Source organism: Tiliqua scincoides, chromosome 9, assembly GCF_035046505.1.
Source record: "Tiliqua scincoides isolate rTilSci1 chromosome 9, rTilSci1.hap2, whole genome shotgun sequence".
NCBI lineage: Eukaryota > Metazoa > Chordata > Lepidosauria > Squamata > Scincidae > Tiliqua > Tiliqua scincoides.
The window spans coordinates 43,303,063-43,325,145 of NC_089829.1; the positions used below are offsets into that span (position 1 = coordinate 43,303,063).

The window sequence follows — 22,083 nt, forward strand, 5'->3', positions numbered from 1 at the left end:
TAGGTATCAGATGCAGTGTACTTCTAGTATCAGAGTCCAAAAACAAACCACAGAGGAAGAGCATTGCACTTTCCTTCTTGTGAACTTTCAAAGGAATTGGGGTACCTGTTCCTGGAAACAAAACTGCTGGTCTAGATAGACCACTGATGAAATCAGAGGACTCTTTCAATGTCCTCACTTCTCTGATCATGTCAAGCTGCAAATTAATTTGACCCCAAAATGCAATAAATTCATACAGGGACCTCCTGAGTGTGCATCACTCATTGCGAGAGATAACATGAGCAACCACTCAAACTAAGCAAGGCAAAGACTGGAGATAAAATAATTGCAGGGTGTGATGCATTTTTGTGGCAATCCCAAAGAGAGGGAAAAATGTGTGCTTTTGGGGAGGCAGGGAAGAACTTTCCCAAAACATGTATACTGACAGGTACAGATGTGCTCTTTGGGACCTAGGAGTCAACCTATCACCATAGCATTGGTTGTTCAGAATTTAGCTATGTATATTTGCACATCTTTGTGCACACATCTTGGTGTGGGAAGGGAGTAAGCATTCCTCCTGTAGCTGGGGCTCCGCATTCAGGGGATGGGAACAGCATATGGCCATAAGGGACTCCTAAGCATTTGTTTACATCCCTACTGGGTCATGCTTATGAGGCCAGCAGTGAGAAGACTTATGGTAATGTCAGCATCAACAACAAAAAAGGTAAGCTGAACAGGACCTAGCGTTTAGCCGGGGGGGAAAGGTCATTTAGTCACCCTGAATGTTAAGCCTAAATCCAGATATTTTACTTTTTTTATTTTCTTTGCTCCTTTTTTTGTGGAACTAGCAGAAACTGCATTTAAGCAATTTTGCTGACCCTGTGGGAAAAAAAAAATTACACAACACTCTTCACAAATCATAATGACGGCTGGAGTATTTGGTCCGAAGGTGCTGCGTGAGCTGGACTGAAGCATGAAAAAGGACCATGAGATTCTTATACTGAATAACTTATTCAATAAGGCAGAGAGTTATATCATAGTTAGATCTGATCTGGTTCATTCTCCCCCCCCATGCGTGCGTGCGCGCACACACACACACACACACACACACACACACACTTTATCTATGTAGCATTACTGTAGACTCAATAACCAGCAGGCAGAACAAGTGACACAATCCCATTGACTATAATTGCATTTCAGGTGAAACAGAAAGTTGTCTCACCTGACATCTGTGGCATTAAATTTGTGACAGCCCATTCACACCCACAAGTCAACACATGGCATTGCTGCCTCTCTTATCACACTCATCATCTCAAATGTCACACTTTTCGAATGGAGTCCTTCCAACCAGTCCTTCACTTCCACCAATGCTTCAACCAGTCATTTACCTATAGAATGTGCATAATGCGTGGTTTTAAAAGGGGATTGGACATAGAGGACAGCTCTATCAATGGCTGCAAGACACAATGGCTATGTGCACCTCCAGGTTCAGCACCAGCGTTTTATTGAATAACAGCTGCAGGGAAGCAATGGACGGAGAGAAGTCTGTCACCTTCTCCTGCTTGGGGGCTTCTAATGGAAGCAGGTGGACCATATTGGGGAACAGGACATGGGAGTAGGTGGACATCTGTCATGATCCAGCAGGGCTCATCTTATGCACTCACAACACTGCCTCGGTCTGTCTAACCCAGTGTTGTGAGTTTTGACTGGCAATCTCTCCCTGATATCTCCAGGTCTTTCCCAGCACCTGAGCCACTTAAACAGCTGCAGGGGGTGGAGGTGCTTTCACTCTTTGCCCTCACCCTGCTCCTCACTCCAGTTTCAGTCTGCCATCTACTATTTTTATTCAAGCAAAATCCCTTTCACTGACTTTCAAAGGAAGGACTCTCCCTCTCCAATAAATAGCACATGGGAGTCTGATCAGTTTGGGAACCCTGCTGGGTAAAGGAGCTATAGTAAAACCCCTTCCCCATCATAGTTTTGTGCCATCTCACCACCATGTGCTTATTAAAAACAAGAAAAAAAGTCTATGCGACTGGGTTCCAAGAACATGTGATTTTATCCTTAGGGTCACAGTAAAAAATAAATGTTGTGTGATGTGGCCATAAGACGGTGCAAAATGGGAAAGGGGACATGGGAGATGTCCCCAGTCTGTAACAACCTGCTATAGGACTCTTACGGTTCATTCAATGGTCCAAGCTCATTAGTGTGTAACATTAGTGTGAAACCTAGTAACAACCTACCACTGTTTAACATTTTTTTTAAAGACCAGGAGAGGCTGTATCTGTCTCTCTGCTGTTTTATTACCTGTGCCCAAATGTATGTGTCCAAAATGTGATATCCAATCCCTTGCTTCCTGATGGAAAAACCTTCTATAAGGGCGTCACCATCATGTTTCACAGGAGGGACTTTTTAAATGGAGACTGCTTCAGATTCCCTGCAGCCCATTGTTCTTCTGCATCATTCTCCTTGAATGCTGATGCCTTCTGAAAAGCAAATCTTGGGAACAAAATCCTGGCTGGCAGGGGAGGCAGAGGGTTGTGGCATGCAAGCGACTGGTCTTTGCAATCAGTTACGGTAGATACCTCATCAAGAGCTAATCTAAGGATTCGGGGGTATTTTTGATAGGATTTGAAGCATGCTGTAGAATTTCGAATCAAGGCTGCCTTTAAAGTGTGCCTCTCGGGGCTGCTAGAGAAAAGAAGATTTATACTAGTTAATCCTCATCAAAATAAAATAAAGAATGAGCATCTCCAAATTGCTTTGAGCTAACAATACGCCCCAGCCGAAATTGATTCTAAGATGATCATTTTCGTTGATACATTTGTAATGAATCCATATTACGGCAGCGGGGCAAAGAAAACAAACAAAGCGATGAATAATAGAGAAACGAAAAAGATGGTCTGTGTTTGCCAGGCCACACTGGGTAAACAAAGAGTTTCTAAGGGATGTGTGCTGCAGTACACAAAGTTGACTTGGACCCTTTAAGGGGGGAGGCTGGGGAAAAGCAGCAATGACCCCCAGGATCGCACTACTGCAGGGGAAGGGGACTGTTTCTCTACTTACTTGCTGCTGGGGTCCGGGGGTACAGGGAGCCCCGTGGATTCCTCAGCAGGGCTCCCTGCAGCCTGTAGAACGTTAAAAAAAGATCGCAACAGATTTAGGGTCCAATCCTATCCAACTTTCCAGCACCAGTGCAGCCACAATGCAGCCCCGAGGTAAGGGAACAAATGTTGCCTTACTTAGAGGAGCCCTCTATGACTGCCTCCCCACCACAGGGTGCAGTGCATGGCTCATTGCACCGGTGCTGGTTGCACCGGTGCTGGAAAACTGGATAGGATTGGGCCCTTAGTGATCACAATCAGGAAGTGTGTTGCAATCGTTTTTTTAACATTCTACAAGCCGCAGAGAGCACTGCAGAGCGCTCTGTGAGACTCCCCATAGCCCCGTACCCCAGCAGCAAGTAAGTAACATCAAACATAGCCCCCTTTCCCCCGCAGCAGTGTGATCCTGGGGAATCGCTTTGCTGCTTTCCACCCCACCCCCGCTAAGACTTACCCTGGTTCTCAAACTCCCAGAACTCTTGAGAACAAGTGCCCCAAGATGTGTGTTTGTTTTTAATTGTCTGGGATGCTGTAGAATAGATCACTACAGAGGTGATTAGCTCGTGATTTTTTTGGTCAAGCATATGTTGGCAACAGGGCTGGCCTGCCCAGGAGGTGGACCGGTGTGGTCTACCCAACCGTCTCCACTTCTCTGTTTGCTTCTTGGTTTTGAAAATGACACTCTAGCACAGTGGTTCTCAAACTTTTTAGCACTGGGACCCACCTTTTAGAATGACAATCTGCCAGGACCCACAAGAAGTGGTGTCACGGTCACAAGTGGTATCATCAATTTAAGCTTCAAACCTAAGCCATGATCAGTCCAAAGTCCTATTAAATAGTGTGTTTGTGCAGTTACACAAGGACATCTTGTGTTTGTGCGATACAAGGACATCTGCAAGAGGAATCTGAAGGCCTTAGGAGTGGACCTCAACAAGTGGGAAACCCTGGCCTCTGAGCGGCCCGCTTGGAGGCAGGCTGTGCAGCATGGCCTTTCCCAGTTTGAAGAGACACTTGGCCAACAGTCTGAGGCTAAGAGGCAAAGAAGGAAGGCCCACAGCCAGGGAGACAGACCAGGGACAGGCTGCACTTGCTCCCGGTGTGGAAGGGATTGTCACTCCCGAATCGGCCTTTTCAGCCACACTAGACGCTGTTCCAGAACCACCTTTCAGAGCGCGATACCAGAGTCTTTCGAGACTGAAGGTTGCCAACAACTTGTGCAGTTATTTTGCATCGCTCATAATTCAAACATTCCAGCTCAGAAGTCAAAGCAAATGCAGTCTTGGATTCTTCTCCAACCACACAGCCCCGTGTGGTTTTCCAGCATGCCATGTTCCCCCTAGTGAGGGCAAAGCACCAGGCCTCTCTCCCCCAGCGGGAGTCCACCCTACTTGGCAGCTCTGTAGCCTGCATTTTCAAGCTCTGTATTTTCAGTGGTGGCTAAGCTAGGAGTTACACGACTCACCTAAAATTGGCTTGCAGTCTATCTAGTGGGTCCTGACCCATCGTTTGAGAAATGCTGCTCTAGCCCACCGTTCTCTTCTCCACACATCCTATTCTGCTCTATTTTTCACTTCCTTTTTGAACCAGGAAGCAGGAAGAAGGGAATCACTGCTGGGAAAGGGAGTGATATTTCATGTGCCACCCGGCCTTTGGACTCTTGTGCTGACTCCGGTTAGTGGAATTCAAACCCATGGGCTCAAGCGGGTCCCAGGTATGAATACCAAAGCAATTACATACCAGGGAGTTTCCAAGCAATTCCACCTTTGAGAAAATCTGCATCTACGAATAGATGTGTCTCCAAAGCATCTAGGGAATGTTCCCATTGAGCAATGGAGAGGAACAACTTCCTGCTGATACTGGTAAACTGTGGGAGGCAGTGGAGGGGTTTGTCTGGGGCCTCCAGCAACTATGTACTGGTACTATGGTACTATGCCACTGCAGATGAATGTGGGTGGGGGGAAAGAATGCTTGCTGAATCAAGCAACTTGATGGAAACTATTTTCAGGAAAGAACTGAAGTCAGCAGATGATAAGGGCACTACACTCAAGTGGATAAAGCAGTCTAGGCACCAGCAAATTAAAAATAACCCTTAAATTCTGAAAGAATTCCAGGGAGGATTTAGTCTCACACTTCCCATTGATTTTAATTTGAGTTCCTGAGAAGCTCAGTAAAGCTGATGTCTCCAGCGATCCTTTTAAAAGAGAGAGAATTGGCAGTTTAATAAGTCATGATTTCTAAATCATATCCTGACTCACCCTACCCTTAATGGTCACTTTAAGAGAGGAGGAGGAGAATGACCATGATTGAGGTTAGCAACTGTGACTGCTCCTAGCAGAAAATAATTTCTACATTTTTTTTTAATTCAAGAAGCAAAATTAGAACAGTGATAATTGAACAGTCATTCTATTAAAAGAAACAAAGACAAAACATGTGGGGAATCAATCCTTTTGGTCTCAATTCCCAGTGAGCATCAGGCTGCAATCCTATACATATTTACCTGGGAGTAAGCCCCATTGAACTCAGTGGAGTAGGCATGCATAGGGTTGCACTGTTATTTGGTTTTTTAATTCATTTATGTTCTTTTTATTTTTTGCTTTTTACACACTTTTTAATCCCATCATTCTGCAGAATATCCAAAGGATCATATTTATATATGATCAACCTTCTAAAGCAGTGGTTTCCAAACTGGTGGGTCGCGACCCATCAGCCAAGGAAGCACTTGTCTCTGCCCTCTTAAGAGGTGGGTTTGGGAATGGCAGCAACTCTGTCCTCAGGATTGCGCTGCTACCAGGGACAGAAAGAAGGGTTAACCTAACCCTGGCAGGACTAGCATTTGGGGTGGAGGTGTGAGTAGCCCCGCAGATGCCTCCTCAGGGCTCCCTTGCTTCTTGGTTTTGAAATCCTCAGAATGAGTAAAAATGGCACTCAGAAGAACCCACTTCCGGTTTTGTGATAAAAAACCAGAAGTGGGTTCTCATCGCTATTTTTACTCACTGACGCTTGGGGTACCCTGTGGTGGTGTCACACCTCCTGGAAGTAAGTAGGCACTGCCAGGGGTAAGTTAAAAAAAAGCCTTTGAGTAGACGTTTGGGAACCACTATTCTAAGAGATACACATTTAAGCTAAATTGCCAAACACACTTACCTGGAGTGAGTCCCTTTGAACTCAATGGGGTTTGAGTAGACATGCACAGGATTATATGGTTAGGGAATCAATCCTATCCAAATTTCTATGTGCTGCATCCTGTGGTGGGGGGCCATGAAGAAGCTCTCCTCAAAGTAAGGGAAATTTTGTTCCCTTACCTCAGGGCTGCATAGGCACTAGGAAGTTGGATAGGATTGGGCCTTGGAAAAGTCTGGAATATAGATTTTAGGCTACAATCCTACATACACGTACTTGAGAGGATACCCCATTGACTACAAAGATATTTACTTCTGAGTAAATATGTACAGGTATTCATCGTTAGTTTCTGACAAGCAATTCGTAGTCTGGGGTGTTTGTTTTTTTTCGGAAATTCAGTTAAATTTTTTTTTAAAAACCTGACACTATATAGGTTTTTTTTTTTCTTTCCTAGTCTAGTCAAGAGAAAAATAAAAGTTATGCATTAATACCAGAGCTACATGTTTGCTTAGGACTCTGTACTTCAGAATGACAGCTGCTTTGAAGGTAACACACATGCGTGCACACACACAAATATATATATATATATATATATATATATATATATATATATATATATACTTCATTTCCATATACTGCAGCCCTGGAGTGTCGCTTCTTTCTAAAATCATTTGAACAGACCACCTTATATGACCACTTATATAAGAATATGACTACTTATACACTCATTCAGAAGAGTGCAATTTCAAACAAATGGTTTGGAAATGAGTTACCGGCAGCAATCTTGCCGGAAATCCCCATAAAGATGTTACTTTATCTGAAAAGTTACGAGGCTCCATAAATGTAATAGCAGGACTCAAGACTGTTTTGTGGAGATTAACCAGTAAATACTTTTCACGTGTTTATAGACGCATGTGTCAGTAAGCGTCTTCCAAGGAAGGGGGAAAAGAAAGGGTAACTCACTTCCAGAGACCCATGTCAAGGTTTCATATAACTGTATGGCCTAATAAGAAGCAATGCAGGTTGCTTGATGAAGTTATTGTCCATGCTATAGCTTCTTTTGCCTCCATATTGAAATTCAGGTTATTCTGAACCATCTCCAAATGGCCCCATGCACATACATGCATCTTTGTTCTCTTCACTTCTGATTATGTTTCTCTAATCACATGGGGGAGTCAAAACAATCATCCCAGTTAGGTACGCTAACTGGGAAGTGAAAAAAGGGGTCAGGGTTGTTGGCAGTCTCGAAAGACCATGGTATCGCGCTCTGAAAGGTGGTTCTCGAACAGTGTCTAGTGTGGCTGAAAAGGCCAATTCGGGAGTGACAATCCCTTCCACACCGGGAGCAAGTGCAGTCTGTCCCTGGTCTGTCTCCCTGGCTATGGGCCTTCCTTCTTTGCCTCTTTGCCTCAGACTGTTGGCCAAGTGTCTCTTCAAACTGGGAAAGGCCATGCTGAACAGCCTGCCTCCAAGCGGGCCGCTCAGAGGCCAGGGTTTCCCACCTGTTGAGGTCCACTCCTAAGGCCTTCAGATCCCTCTTGCAGATGTCCTTGTATCGCAGCTGTGGTCTACCTGTAAGGTGCTTTCCTTGCATGAGTTCTCCATAGAAGAGATCCTTTGGGATCCGACCATCATCCATTCTCACGACATGACCGAGCCAGCGCAGGCATCTCTGTTTCAGCAGTGCATACATGCTAGGGATTCCAGCACGTTCCAGGACTGTGTTGTTTGGAACTTTGTCCTGCCAGGTCATGCTGAGGATGCGTCGGAGGCAGCGCATATGGAAAGCGTTCAGTTTCCTCTATTAGCATGTATGTCTGCCATTGGAGAGGGATGGTTTAGAGCATAAAGTACCACTCACTGGGAAGGAAGAACAGCTGAACCTCGGTATCCACAGGGGATCTGTTCAATGACACCACACGGATACTGAAATCCAGGGATACTTGCATCTGCAAGGGGCCAGGGACTGGTGCCACTAGTACTCACCTGGGAGGCCACACAGGACCTTCTGAAGGTCATGCCAGCCTCCCAGCCTCCTCAGAAAGCCTCCTGCATATGACCAGAAGCCACTTCCAGTCATGTCTAAGAAATGTTCTAATGTGAGGGGAAGGCCTGTGGAGTGGGCCGCGGCCCTTCCCCAGCCTCAGAAGGCCTCCTGGATGCAACTGGAAGCCACTTTCAGTTCACATTCATGACTTCTGGTGGTGTAGGAGAGCCAGGGTGGTGTAGTGGTTTGGGAGGTGGACTTAGACCTGGAAGATTCAGGTTCGAATCCCCCCCTCAGCCATGAAGCTTCCTGGGTGACCTTGGGCCAGTCACTTTCCCTCAGCCTCACCTACCTCACAGGGTTGTTGTGAGGACAAAAGGAGGGGAGCAGCTGTGTATACTGCCCTGAGCTCTTTGGAGGAATGGCAGTATTAAAATGTAAATAAATAAATAAATCTAGGAGGTGTTCTGAGGCTGGGGAAGTCTTGTGGCCCATTCCATAGGCCTTCCCTAGCCTCGGAACACCTCCCGAACATGACCAGATGTGACTTCTGGTCATGTCTCGGAGGCTGTCTGAGTTGTGGGTTTAGTATTCACAGATGCTCAAATCCATCAACACCAAGCCCATGTCTAAGGAGGGTCCAATGCGTTTTCTTCCTAAACATTTAAATGGAGCTGATGCTAAAATATCTGTTGAAGCTAAAATACCTTTCAGAATTAGCATCCTGAACACTGGAAAGCATTCTAAAACCAGAGTTTCACACAGACAAACAGGATTCAGAAAAGGTGTAGACATGTCTTCATCTTATGAAAGACAATCCCCTGGATCCATATGTTCAGGAAATGCCACACTGTTGATATTCAGCTCTTTAACTTTTGGTCACTGCAGCATACGTAATGAATTATAAGGGAACAGGGATTTTGGCAAGAATTGGCATTAAGAATTTCATAAAGGATGGAATCAGATCCTTAGACCATCCAGCTTAGCCGTGATTGCGCCAACTCCCCAGAGTTTCAGAAAAAGGGCTTTCTCAGCTCTAACCAGGGAATGGACCCCAAACCATTCTTCATTCAAAGTGTGTGTTATGCCACCAAGCTAAACGTTGCCAGCCTTTAGAGTGAACACTGATCTCATATGACTACTGAAAGCAATCCTGGAGAATTTAACAGGGGTTCCAGGAATGCCCAAGTTTCCATTATACTGAGGGGAAAAAAATCAAGAATAACTTCAGTGAGAGAGAATAGTCTCTCTTCCTCTCCCTGGGAAGACACAGTCTGCATATGTAAAACACATAAGGCAAAGACCAAACTAAGCTCTTTTTTTCTCATTAGTTTTAATGGGAGTGATTTAAGGGCATAAGGACTTAAGAGCCCTGCTGGATCAGGCCATCTAGTCCAACTGTCTGTATCACACAGTGGCCCACCAGATACCTCTGGTAGCACTCAAGACAACAAGAACTCCATCTGCTGTTGCCACTCCCTTGCACCTGGCATTCAAAGATAACTTACTTCTAAAACCAGGAAGTGGTGAATACCCATCATGGTCTATAATCTGTGACGGACTTTTCCTCCATCAATCTGTCCAATCCCTTTCTCAAGGCATCTAGGACAGGTGCCGTTGCTACATCTTGTGGCAAGGAGTTCCACAGTTTAATCACATGCTGGGTAAAGAAATATTTCCTTTTGTCTGTTCTAGCTCTCCCGATACTCAGTTTGGTGTTGGGAGAGTAAAAGCGCTTGCTCAGTCACTGAAATCAGTGGAAATTAAGAATCCATTCCTTATGGGTTGGGCCCCGTTATCGTGCAAGCGCATTGTTCCTCGAGACCCAAAATAGCAACAAGGTATTCATATGTACCAACAAAACAAATCAAAGCCTTTAACTCAGCGTTCTCTAGCATGCAAGTTCTCCTGTGGTTCATTATCTTGCATGGATCGGAAATGGGATGCTTTGATCCCCGTACAAGATATTGAATCGGTACAAACGACAGGTGTTCTTTCCTTTTGCTTTGAAACTTCTTTCTGTATAATTATTTAATTGCAACAGATTCTGCGCTTTTGTTCAATATTCCAAGATCAAGCTGGAGTTCGGAGCAAGAAATTTTGTTCAACGTAACCATAGACCATATTTCGCTTGTTTGCAGAGAAGTGCTGAATACAAAACATCTTGTACAGTCTACATGATAGCTGCTCTTGAAACTGATGCTTCCTAGGAAGAAAAGAGATTTTCCCCCAGATAGGAAAGAAGCCTACCAATGTACACCATCAGATTTTCTTTTCTGCTTCAACACACATTAGCCTGTTATTTCAATTTACTACACATTATCCTATTTTAGCCTCACAACAACCCTGTGGGGTAGGATAGATGGTAATGAGCCCAAGCTCACCCTGTGAGCTTCATGGCTGGGTGGGGGTTTGAACCTGAACCTCTCTTATGAGTGACTTCACACATCGGAGGCAGGGCACAAAATCCAAGATGTCTAAGCGAGGACGTGGTGGTTCATCCGGTGCAGAATTCCACATCTCCCTTGGTCTCCCTGTGGGAGCAGTTATCAACTGTGCAGATAATACAGGGGCCAAAAATCTGTACATCATCTCCGTGAAAGGGATTAAGGGGCGCCTGAACAGACTGCCAGCTGCTGGTGTTGGAGACATGGTAATGGCTACCGTCAAGAAAGGCAAACCAGAACTCAGGAAAAAAGTGCATCCAGCGGTGGTGAATCGTCAACGGAAATCGTACAGGAGAAAGGACGGGGTGTTTTTGTACTTCGAAGATAACGCGGGGGTGATAGTACCCATCACACTGGCCCACTGTCACCATAGTCTCGCTCAGATTTGAAAAGAAGAAAGGAGGCAGAGAGGAAGAGGAAATGGAAGAGATGAGAGCATCTTCTCCTTCAGTTCCTCTTCTCCTCTTTTTCAGCCTCCTTTACAAATGCAAGTAAATTAGAAACATTTGGCATGTGGGACTGGCACTCCCAGAGCAAAGTGGTAGCAGAGGGCCAGATGGGGCAGACATGTGCTTTTCTGCCATCCCCACCTGGATCACCCAACACCTGGGGCAACTTTCTCAGTTGACCTCATTATGAAGCCAATCCTTGTATGCCTACTCTTTGACCAACTAGCATCCACTACACAACACTGGCTCTCGCTCTCTCAATTCAATCCTCTCAATATCAATTCGCGTCACTGGGATAATTAAAGTTCTTCTGGTTTTCTGAAGAAAGAGAGAGCTGATCTATAGTCCTATTGGGTTTTGGTGCTGGTCAAGTGAGCTTATGGCAGTTGTGAAAGATACTCAGAGAGCACATGGAGTCGCTTATTGCCAGAGTGGTGGCATGAAAGCTGGAGGCTTACAGCACATGCTGGAAGATCCCTCCTGGACCCACCGAGACAGGTAGGTAGGCGGGGGAGGCAGGATGACGTTGCGGGAGGCAGAACATGAGTGGGCATAACAAAGCAGTGACAGGGGGTATAAAGGTGGAATGGAGAAGCAACAGGGTGGGGGTGGGTTTGGCAACAGTGGCTGCTACCAGTTCTACCCCTGACCCAGTCCCACAGCCGCCAGTGGGTGGGGGAGGCTAGTACAAATTACCAGGGTCCAACTACGTTGCAAATTTTCTTACACATCAATACAAATCCCAGGTAAAGATTCTTAGCCAGTCTATACTTGCAGGGGGGCAAATTTTTTTTTACTAGGGCTTGAACTCGCTCATAAGAACATAAGAACAGCCCCACTAGATCAGGCCTTAGGCCCATCTAGTCCAGCTTTCTGTATCTCACAGCCGCCCACCAGATGTCCCAGGGAGCACACCAGATAACAACAGACCTCATCCTGGTGCCCTCCCTTACATCTGGCCTTCTGACATAGCCCATAGCTATGTCATAGCTCCCAGAAGCTCTGCTCTTTACAGACATCCTGTCCCCTCCTAGATCCAAAAGAAGCTCTTTGTGCTTTCTTTCAAAGCTCTCCAACCTCTAAAATAAAATTCAAGCCTGTTCAAAACATAAAGGAGATCATTCAAACATCACAAACAAGACTGACAGCGGAAGTCAAGAAATCACGGAAACAAAAACCAAACCAAAATCCAGTAGAGCAGTGGTTCTCAAACCGTGGGTCGGGACCCACTTGGTGGGTTGCGATCCAATTTCTGGTGGGTCGCAAGAAGCTGGCGGCAGCCATCTTGGAAGGTGGCATAAGACCTCGGCGGCGCCATTTTGGAAGTGGGCAAAGCTTGGGCGTCACCATCTTAAGCTTCCCGGCATTGAGACGTAACTAAGAGCGGCTTGCACATGTGCAAAGAAAGCAGTGTGCCGCTTTCCCCCAAAAAGCGCAGTGCTGCTGCCTTCCAGCTGGACCTCCCTCTGCACTTGCAGGCTTCCCTCAGGGGGCCAATCATGGAGTGCAGGTTTGGATTGCAGGCAAAGGAGGACCAGGAGAGAAGTGGACGAGCCAGCCAGGCTTCTCCCCACCAACCGTTGTCAGCTGGGCTGCCTTGATGGGATGGGCTGCCTCGGGGTTGCAAGACAGAGTAGCTCCTCCCCTGCAACTGGACTGGACTGGAGAGTGTAGGCGGAGATCCTTTCCTGCCCTGGCTAGCACGTCCTCTATATCTTTGCTGGGGTGAGGGGGGATCCCTGGTTGCCTGGCTGCTAAGAGAGCAACTGGGGGGGGAGGAAGGGCAAGACTGGCATGTGGGGGGGAGCACCCAGGGAGAGTGCTGCTCCCCCAGACGCTTCTCTGATGTGCACCCTTCCCCTCTACCTACTTCTCTCTTAGGCTGCAATTCTGTCTACTCTTACCTGGGAGTAAGTCCCCTTGCCAATAATGGGAGTCAATTCTGAGCAGATGTGCTTAGGCTTGGGGGAGATGAGGGGAAGCGTCCCTGCTTATCTTCCCTCTGAGGAGGAGACTACTGTTTTTATTTCCAAAAGCTCAAGCTACTTCTTGTATTGAGGTGCATGAGGAGGGTGCGCTTGTTTCTGGCTAATGCTGTGCACAGTATCAATAGCCACATCAATGTTTGTTAGTTTCAAGCACAATACAAGAAGTAGCTTGAGATTTTGTAAATAAAGACAGAAATAAAAACGGAAGTAAATAAAGACACAAATATTTTGTTCCAGATGTTTTATTTTTTTGCTTGATAGCAATGGTGGCGAGGGCAGGGAGAATTGGAAGAAGCTTCTGAACTGGAATACTGTCTCTTGTCATTTACAGTTTGAGTTTCTAGGCAAGAACTTTCTGCTTGATGACATCACTTCTGGCTCTGACATCACATGGATGGGCCGCCCTTGCTCTGGGACACGGCGGCCAAAAGGAAGCACCTGAAAAGGGTTTTGCTGCTCCATGACACTTTAAACAACAGTGGTAGTAAAAGAAGCAAGAGCCCAAAGGTCAGATTTTGTAATATGTAATATTATTACACGGAAATACTAACTACATTGTCCAAAGGCACTATCCATCAGCACTGATTTCATTCAGAACCTCCAACAAGCAAGAGCTAATCCAACAACATACCACAGAATTCCCAACAAAATCCCTTTCTGGTTCCACTAACTGATAAAAATGGATATTCACCATTTTCAATTCCCCTCTGGAATGAAACAGAGGGGCCTTCACATGTCAGTCCATCCACACTTCTGCTAGGGAAAAACTGAACTAATAAAACATGGACAAGATTTCTCCAAGTTCTGTACGACCCAAGGATTATCCAACATCTAGCTAGCTTAAAATATCCAGGATCAAGGTGTACTCTGGGATGCCTCAGGGAGCACTCAGGACAACAAGACACCTGTGTCCTGTTCTCACCTCCTTGCACTTGTCGTTCAGAGACAGCCTACTTCTAAGACCAAGAAATTGCACATACCCATCATGGCTTGTAACCTGTGATGTACTTTTCCGCCACAAAACTGTCCAATCCCCTTTTCAAGGCATCCAGGCTAGGTGCCAACACTCAACCTCATTTGTTTCCTTCTCGATTACTACTATTTTGCTACTTCTTTTTCAACTTCTCAAGTAGTACAACTGACTGAGCAGAAGCAGGGCAGTGAACAGAAGAACACAGGCTTAATCCACAGTAATAAAACAGTTTTAAAGACAGCCGGCAAGCAGAAGAGAAGCAGCAGCCCTGTCACGTCTGATTGTTCTTGGTGGACGCGGAGGGCCCGAGACATAATAATTGCCTGAAATCTTTCATCTGTGTGTCAAATACAGATCAGAGAAACTAGTGTATAATCAAGACGTTTGCTCCTCTGTTTGAACTATTTGCTGTGAGTTCTTCACTATAAAATCCTGACTCTAAAAGTACACAGAATAAGAAACCACAGACTCCTCAAGAAAGAACCCAAAGAACCCATTTGACTTAGTGTTTCTATGACTGAATTCCCAGCAAATCTGTGCTTCTGGTACATGGCTGGCAACCTTCAGTCTCGAAAGACTATGGTAGAAGCCTACAGCACCTGGTATTCCCAGGCGGTCTCCCATCCAAGAGATGGGATGTAAGCCCCATCTAGGACTAGATGGGCCTATGGCCTGATCCAGTGGGGCTGTTCTTATGTTCTTATGTTCTTATGTTCTTATGATAAAGAAAGAAATGGGAGTTTGTTGGGGGATGTAAGCCCCCGCCGGCAGTGCAGTGTGCCCTGTCAATTGTCAAAAAACCGATGGTGTGCCTTGACTATTTTAGCACTTTGTCAGTGTGCCATGAGATGAAACAAGTTGAAAATCACTGGACTATAGTAGCGAATTGTCTGTCCCAAACAGCCAATTCATTATTACAGACAGTGGCCCTAGAAATAGAGCCGCAGAACCCGGAAGAGTCTCACGGAAGCCCAAAGCAACATCCCAAGAGGGAAAGACCACAGATCAGAAAGACAGAGATTATATTTATAATACCTTAGTATTATAAGGTATTATAATGTCCCATAGGACCTCTTATCAAGGAGTCTTTGAAGCTCTTTGTCTTCAGAAGATGAGATCTTGGTAACTTCTGTTCTTTGACAAACCTACTTTGAAGCTTCAGTACAGAGTTGTGCTTTATCAGGAGAAAGGCTTTGTAAGTTTCTCAGTATACATGGGAAAAAAAAAAATCATGCCCGAGGATTCGCTCAGGTTTTCGTAATTACACAGCATATAATGGAAAATGTTGGAGAAGCTTTATCTTGATCACTCAGCAATAGACGTTCTTCTGACATTTCCTCGGGTTTAATACCTCTTTAATATTCCTGCATAAATAATTCAAATCTTCTTCATTAACCTTCCTGGCAGCTGCCACAGCCGAGATCCTCCAGAGGCTGCAAGTGTTTCCCTTCCTCAGAAGATGAGCATTTGATCAGAGCTTCTTGCCTTCCCCTCCCCCTTTGGAAACTGTTTGCAGGTGGAAAGGCTGAGGGCCATTTCTTGAAAAGTATTTGCAAGGCTACCTCGATGGACAGCCAGGGTAAGTTGGTTGGGGTTAGGCTCAGAGAAGGTGGACACTTTCAAGCAAAAAGCACACAGGTTGTCATTTATTAATCTAAGATTGCCAGTTTACTCCAAACAACTGTTTTGCCTTAGGTTCTTTCCAATGCATTGGGGGGGGGGGTGACACCTCTACTCACCAAAATGTTTTAAATTTTGATATTTTTGAATAATGCCATCATGTTATATATCAATCGATGCGTAGTTTTATGTAGAATGCAATGAAACAAATTGCATTGAAATATCTCTATTCTATCAAAAGTTACAGCCAAAAAACCAGTGGGGTGGGACAATAATACATCACCACTGCCTAGGGTGTTGTTCTGTTCACTGCATGGGAGGAGGTCCATCATGGGGTGACACGCTGGCCTCCCGCACGATACAACCCTAGTGATCACTAGGGTGATACAAACCCTAGTGATGCCCCTGGAGTTACAAACTCACTTTCTCTTGTTTGGGAGCAGAGGTTCCTAGAGGGTTTGCCTTTGGTGGGCCACTGTGAGATGCAGGAAGCTGGACTAGATGGGCCTTGGGCCTGATCCAGCGGGGCTCTTCTTATGTTCTTTGGGGTCAGAATCACAGTAGAGGGGCCACCACAGAGGAGGCTCTAGTGCAGCCATTTTCAACCACTGTGCCATGACACACTGGTGTGCCGTGAATGGTCCCCAAGTGTGCCATGGGAGTTTGGTGGAGGGTCATTTATTAATAGGACCATTGGGGGATATAAGCCCCTACCAACAGCATAGTGTGCCTTGTCAATTGTCCAAAAACTGATGGTGTGCCTTGACAATTTTAGTACCCTGTCAGTGTGCCATAAGACAAAAAAGATTGAAAATCACTGCTCGAGTGCATACCATAATAGATATTCTTACTGGTCATTACAGTCATCCTCTCAGTACTATAAAACATAGGGTGAATTGATGGAATTTAAGATCTTCTATAGGGGCTGTGCTTTAGTTATGGGGCAGGCTTCGGGGGGGCAGCCACACCCCAAGATATACAAGGGACATGTTGCAGAATGGCACTTGGTATGCTTGTAACCTCTGCCTATGGAACAATGAAGAACAACAAAAATCTATGAACTGTTGCAGGCTGGAGTTTGCACACTAATCTGTGAAGCACCAAGATGCAAAGAAATTTCATCCACAACGTGAGATCGGTTTTCAAAGCCATTTGAAACTACATCCCAAAGCCTCCCATTTCAATGTTTGGCACTAGGAACTGGGCATGCTGGTGAACAGAGTAGTCAATTTTTTTTCTCTCCAAGGAACACAATTTTTCCAAGCTGTCACACTTCTTGTTTTTTACTCCTGTTCTTCGTTTGTTCCCGACTGCTAAACTTGATCTCACACTGCCACGTTGCCAATCACTTTGGGCGACATGCTGATGACAGCCGAGGATGAATGAAAGCCCCTCGAAGTGAGGACAAGTGAGGGCAAAGGAAGTGAGCTCTGCAGAAAGAAGGCTAAGAAAAACAATTGCAAAGGCAGATGCAAAACATCCAAAGGTGAGGTGTGCTTCAACAGCCCTCCCCGAAATGTTCCTAACCATTATTTCAATCCTTATTTTCCATTATTCAGTTCTGTGGTTCTTTCATCCTTAGCTTATCTGCCCCGATTCAGTGCTTTCCACAGTGATGAAAGCAAGCCATAGCAACCAAGTAGGGCTCTAATATTGCTTCACTCAAAATGAGTATCCTTGACTGTGCAGGGATTTTCTAAATATGGTCGTCCCCCCCCCCCAATTTGTTTTTGAAATTAACTGCTGTCACAAAACAGATTGGGTGCAAATTTCACATTGCTTTATGACCTGCATCCACTGAAGCACAGCAAATCCAAGAGATAATTATCTTCTGAGCCCCGAGTCGGTGCAGTGAGAATAAAAAGGGGGGAGTAGAAAACAGTCCCCCGATGCCAACACTGTTAGCTGCTCCTGCCGTTGCTTGTTCCGAGAACACAAAACAATCCCCCTGTCTCTACCGCTAGACTGAGAGGACAGAACATGCCTTGTTCAACAATGACCATTTATATGAAATTTAATTGTGCTGGGAAAACTGTACTGTACTATATATGAATTGTCTTAGAAGGATGCTGCAGAGCTTATGGTAACTACATGGCATTTCATTCTTTCATCTGGGATAGGCAGTGCCACATCCCTGATCTTCCTCCAATTTAAAAGCAACAGCTCCCCAAAAATCTATTAACCCATTTCTGCCCAGCCCACAGGTGTACACATTTGGTCCCTGTCGCATATATGCAACTTTGGACAGAAATGGCTTAAAGGTTGAAAATTGGTGCGTTTCTTGAACTGAAACAGAAGAAAGAATCAATGGGAGTGCTCTTTACACTCTCACATAATACCAGAACCAGGGGACATCCACTAAAATTGAGTGTTGGGCGGGTTAGGACAGACAAAAGAAAATATTTCTTTACTCAGCGCGTGGTCGGTCTGTGGAACTCCTTGCCACAGGATGTGGTGCTGGCGTCTAGCCTAGACGCCTTTAAAAGGGGATTGGACGAGTTTCTGGAGGAAAAATCCATTATGGGGTACAAGCCATGATGTGTATGCGCAACCTCCTGATTTTAGGAATGGGTTAAGTCAGAATGCCAGATGTAGGGGAGAGCACCAGGATGAGGTCTCTTGTTATCTGGTGTGCTCCCTGGGGCATTTGGTGGGCCGCTGTGAGATACAGGAAGCTGGACTAGATGGGCCTATGGCCTGATCCAGTGGGGCTGTTCTTATGTTCTTATGTTCTTATGTTCTTATGATAAAGAAAGAAATGGGAGTTTCTTTCTGGAAGTGAAATCAAATCCTAAAGGGGACACGTTCAGCTGATTTTTTTTCTTTAAATATCCAGTTTTTGACCTTCCACACTGAAGCACATGCTTGATCGGAAACAAGAGTTCCCCCTCTCCATATTTTCTTTTATATGGATAACTATGTAGGATCTACAGGTTAAGGCACATAGGCAGTTTGCAAGTTATGGGGATGGAACAGTGGTATCACCAGGATTTGTGTCACCTGGTGTGGGAGGCCAATATGTCACCCCCATGATGGATCTCCTCCCATACAGTAGGCAGATCAGTACCCTGGTTGGTACGCATTGCCCTGCCCCACTGTTTTGTTTTTTTTGGCTATAACTTTAGATGGAATAGACATATTTCAATGAGGTTTGTTTTGTTGCATTCTTCATGAAATTCCACATCAAATGATATATAACATGATGGTATTATTTGAAAGTACCAAGATTTTAAAAATTTTGATCAGTAGTGATGTCACCCCCCCCCCCGTGCTGTGACCCACACCTCCCTAGCATCACCACTGGGATGTAATATTCTTTCATTCTCAAAATTCACACACCCCAGGGAGTCAGCCCATGTGATAATCCCCAAAAAACAGGCCTAGGACATCACAGCTCCAGTGGTGGTGCATGAAATGTAATTCACTCCCCCCCCTTTAATTCGACACTGTCTGCTACCATTGCTTCTCCAACTCCAAAGATTTGAAAAGAAAAACAAAGTGAGATAGGAAGTGTGAAGGAGACAAGATTAGTAGGCTAGATGAAGTATACACAGAGGACTATGTGGATTTCTGACCCACTCTTAGAATCACACTGGGGTACATCAAAACAACCCTTCTGCATATATTTTTAAATGCTACAGAAATACCATTTGGAAGAACAAAAGTTCAGACAAAACACAAACACTGTGATTAGGTAGATGAATCCCTAGCATGATCCAGAAAGGCATGTTGACCAATGGTGCACTCACATGCTTAATTGTGCTGATTGGAAAAGCAATGGCTGAACTAGGCACCTTGACCAAGTCTAGCTCTACACCTAGGAGAATCCAACTGCTAATTCAAACAATTCCCCCAGAAGACTGTTTCCTTCCAGGAATATTTTTAAATCTTGCAACTCTTTGTTAGTTGTTTGGTTTGGTTTCCACTCTTCTGTAAATTTTTTTATTTACATTTTTATTTTTAATATATATTATATTAAAATATTTTATATTTTTTTTTTATTTATGCATTTTAAAATGTGCTTTAATAATATTTGCAGTATTGTTCTATGCTGCCTCAGTGGTACCTTAGATAGGAGAGCAAGGCTACCTGAAAACTTTTTAAATCAGTGGTTCCCAAACTGTGGGTCAGAACCTACTGGTGGGCTGTGACCCAATTTTTGGTGGGTCCCCAAAAGGTGATGGAAAGATCAGATAACCAACTGCCTCAAGCCCTGAAGGTACTGAAGAATCAGATACCATAGCTGTTCATTACCCTGCAAAGAGTTCAGTTCCTACAGTGTGCAAGCATGTGTAAATATAGGGAATAAAATGTTTGCGGGTCTTTCTTCTAGTTATTATTACTTAGAAATAAAGTAGGGCAGGAGGTCTGATCTAGAGGGTAGAGCCTCCGTTTGCCTGAAGACAACATCCAAAGGTCGCCAGTTCGAGGCCACTGGCACCGTGAATGGCAAGACCTTGAAGCAGCTGACAAGCCTAGCCGAGTTATTCCACCTGCTCTTTGGTGTGAGCAAAGAAGTGTCTTGGCTGCCCTCCATGTGAGAGATGAAGGAGCTGCTTGTCAGCTTGTGTGGGAGGAAACCGGAGGCCAGAATGTGATACCAGATCGAAGACATCCATCTGAAATGTTGTGGTTCTTGAAAGATAGAACCTTTCTTTGACTGTAAAAATCCCTACAGGGATTTAGAACAGCCTGCCCATGTAAACCGCCCTGAATAAAGTCTGAGGAGAAATCTGACGACCAAGAAAGGAGGTATATAAATACCTGTATTATTATTATTATTATAAATAAAATATTTCTTTCTAGATTCCCTTTTTTAAGAAGTCTGGTAAACATAGGTGGGTTCTGACAGAGTGTAGTTTAAAAAACTGGGTCCCAGTGCTAACAAGTTTGGGGACCACTTATTTAAATAAATAAAATGCAGTAAATTGCCATGTGGGCACATGGAAGATTTTAAGTGGAAGACAAGGAGTCAGCCAGAAGCCACTTCTAAGACTGTAGAAGATCCCACTGAACTCAGTGGGACTTGCTTCCAAGTTGAAAAGCATGAAATTGGGTTGTACCTTGTCTATATGGGACTTGGACCACATGGAAAGCTGGTCCTACATAACATCTAGACCAGTGGTTCTCAAACTTTTAGTGTCAAGACCACTTTTTAGAAAGAGAATCTGCCAAAACCCACCGGACACGATGTCATGACTGGAAGTGACATCATCAAGCAGGAAAATTTTTAACAATCCTAGGCTGCAATCCTACCCACACTTACCTGGGAGTAAGTCCCATTGACTATCATTGTACTATGTAAAAGCATATACATAGTAGCCTGTTAAAACTACAAATCTGTAGCATTTCCCCAAATGCAGTCGCATACCAGTCTAATATATTAAAAAATAAAATATTGAAATGAATGGGGACCCACCTGAAATTTGTTTATGGCCCACCTAGCGGCTCACACAGTTTGAGAAAGACTGCTTTAGATTACCAAGAGCAACATTACTTTTCAGCTAGTTTGTGGTAATGAGTGGGAATGCAGTAACAACGACCTTATGAAAAAGAAAAAGCCAGGATGGTGTAGTGCTTAGGGAGATCCAGGTTCAAATCCCCATTCAACCATGAAGCTCCCTGGATGACCTGGGAATAGTCAGTATCGCTCAGCCTCACCTACTTCACAGGATTGTTGTGAGGAAAAAAGGAGGGGACATAATCGAAGGACATAATGAGGAGGAAGCACTACTTGTGAAGCAAGCAGCCTGAAATGTGGCAGATCCCAAATGTGGCAGGGGAGGAGCCACATTCACCACCTTGGGGGAAGAGTGGTATAAAAAAGTGGAAAAAATAAAAGAGGTTAGTGGGTTAAGAATCATCTTCACTACAACAACCTCACCATCTATACAGAGAAGAAAAAAGAACTTGTAGATTTTTTTTTATGTAGACCATGTTGGGCCCTCTCTGGAGGTAAAAGGCAGGTTGAAAAACCACAAATAAATGAATTAAGTGATGTGGCCAGAGGTTACAGAATATCAAAGCCTCTATGGTATACCGCGGTTACGCCGCAAACTTCATGTGTCTCCCACTTCCCTGGAAACAGCCAAAGTTCCAGAACAAATAGAGGAGCGGTAGGTAACAGTGCAACTCCATCAAAAGTGGCTAACCCGTTTTCAAGATGACAGCCAGAGCGCTGGCTAGAAGGGAGGAATTGTGGCAACTCGAATCCAAGCCTTGAATCCAAAAGGCCATCTGTGGCACTGCGGTTCTCAAATATTTAAATTGTTATCTTCTCCGACGGAGACCTCAGAGCTCTGCAATTAGTTCTTGGGATCTGCCACATTTCAGGCTGCTTGCTTCACAAGTAGTGCTTCCTCCTCATTATGTCCTTCGATTAAACTTTTGGTTTTCTTGCCTACAGAAATTCA

The 22,083-nt window shown here is 44.8% G+C and overlaps 1 protein-coding gene across 1 annotated transcript; it reads left to right on the forward strand.

Annotated features, from left to right (window-relative positions):
- Positions 1-10,666: 10,666 nt before the first annotated feature.
- LOC136660666 (large ribosomal subunit protein uL14-like) lies at positions 10,667-11,029 on the forward strand. Its single transcript, XM_066637974.1, has one exon. It carries the CDS (start codon positions 10,667-10,669, stop codon positions 11,027-11,029), a length of 363 nt encoding a protein of 120 aa, XP_066494071.1.
- Positions 11,030-22,083: the final 11,054 nt, after the last annotated feature.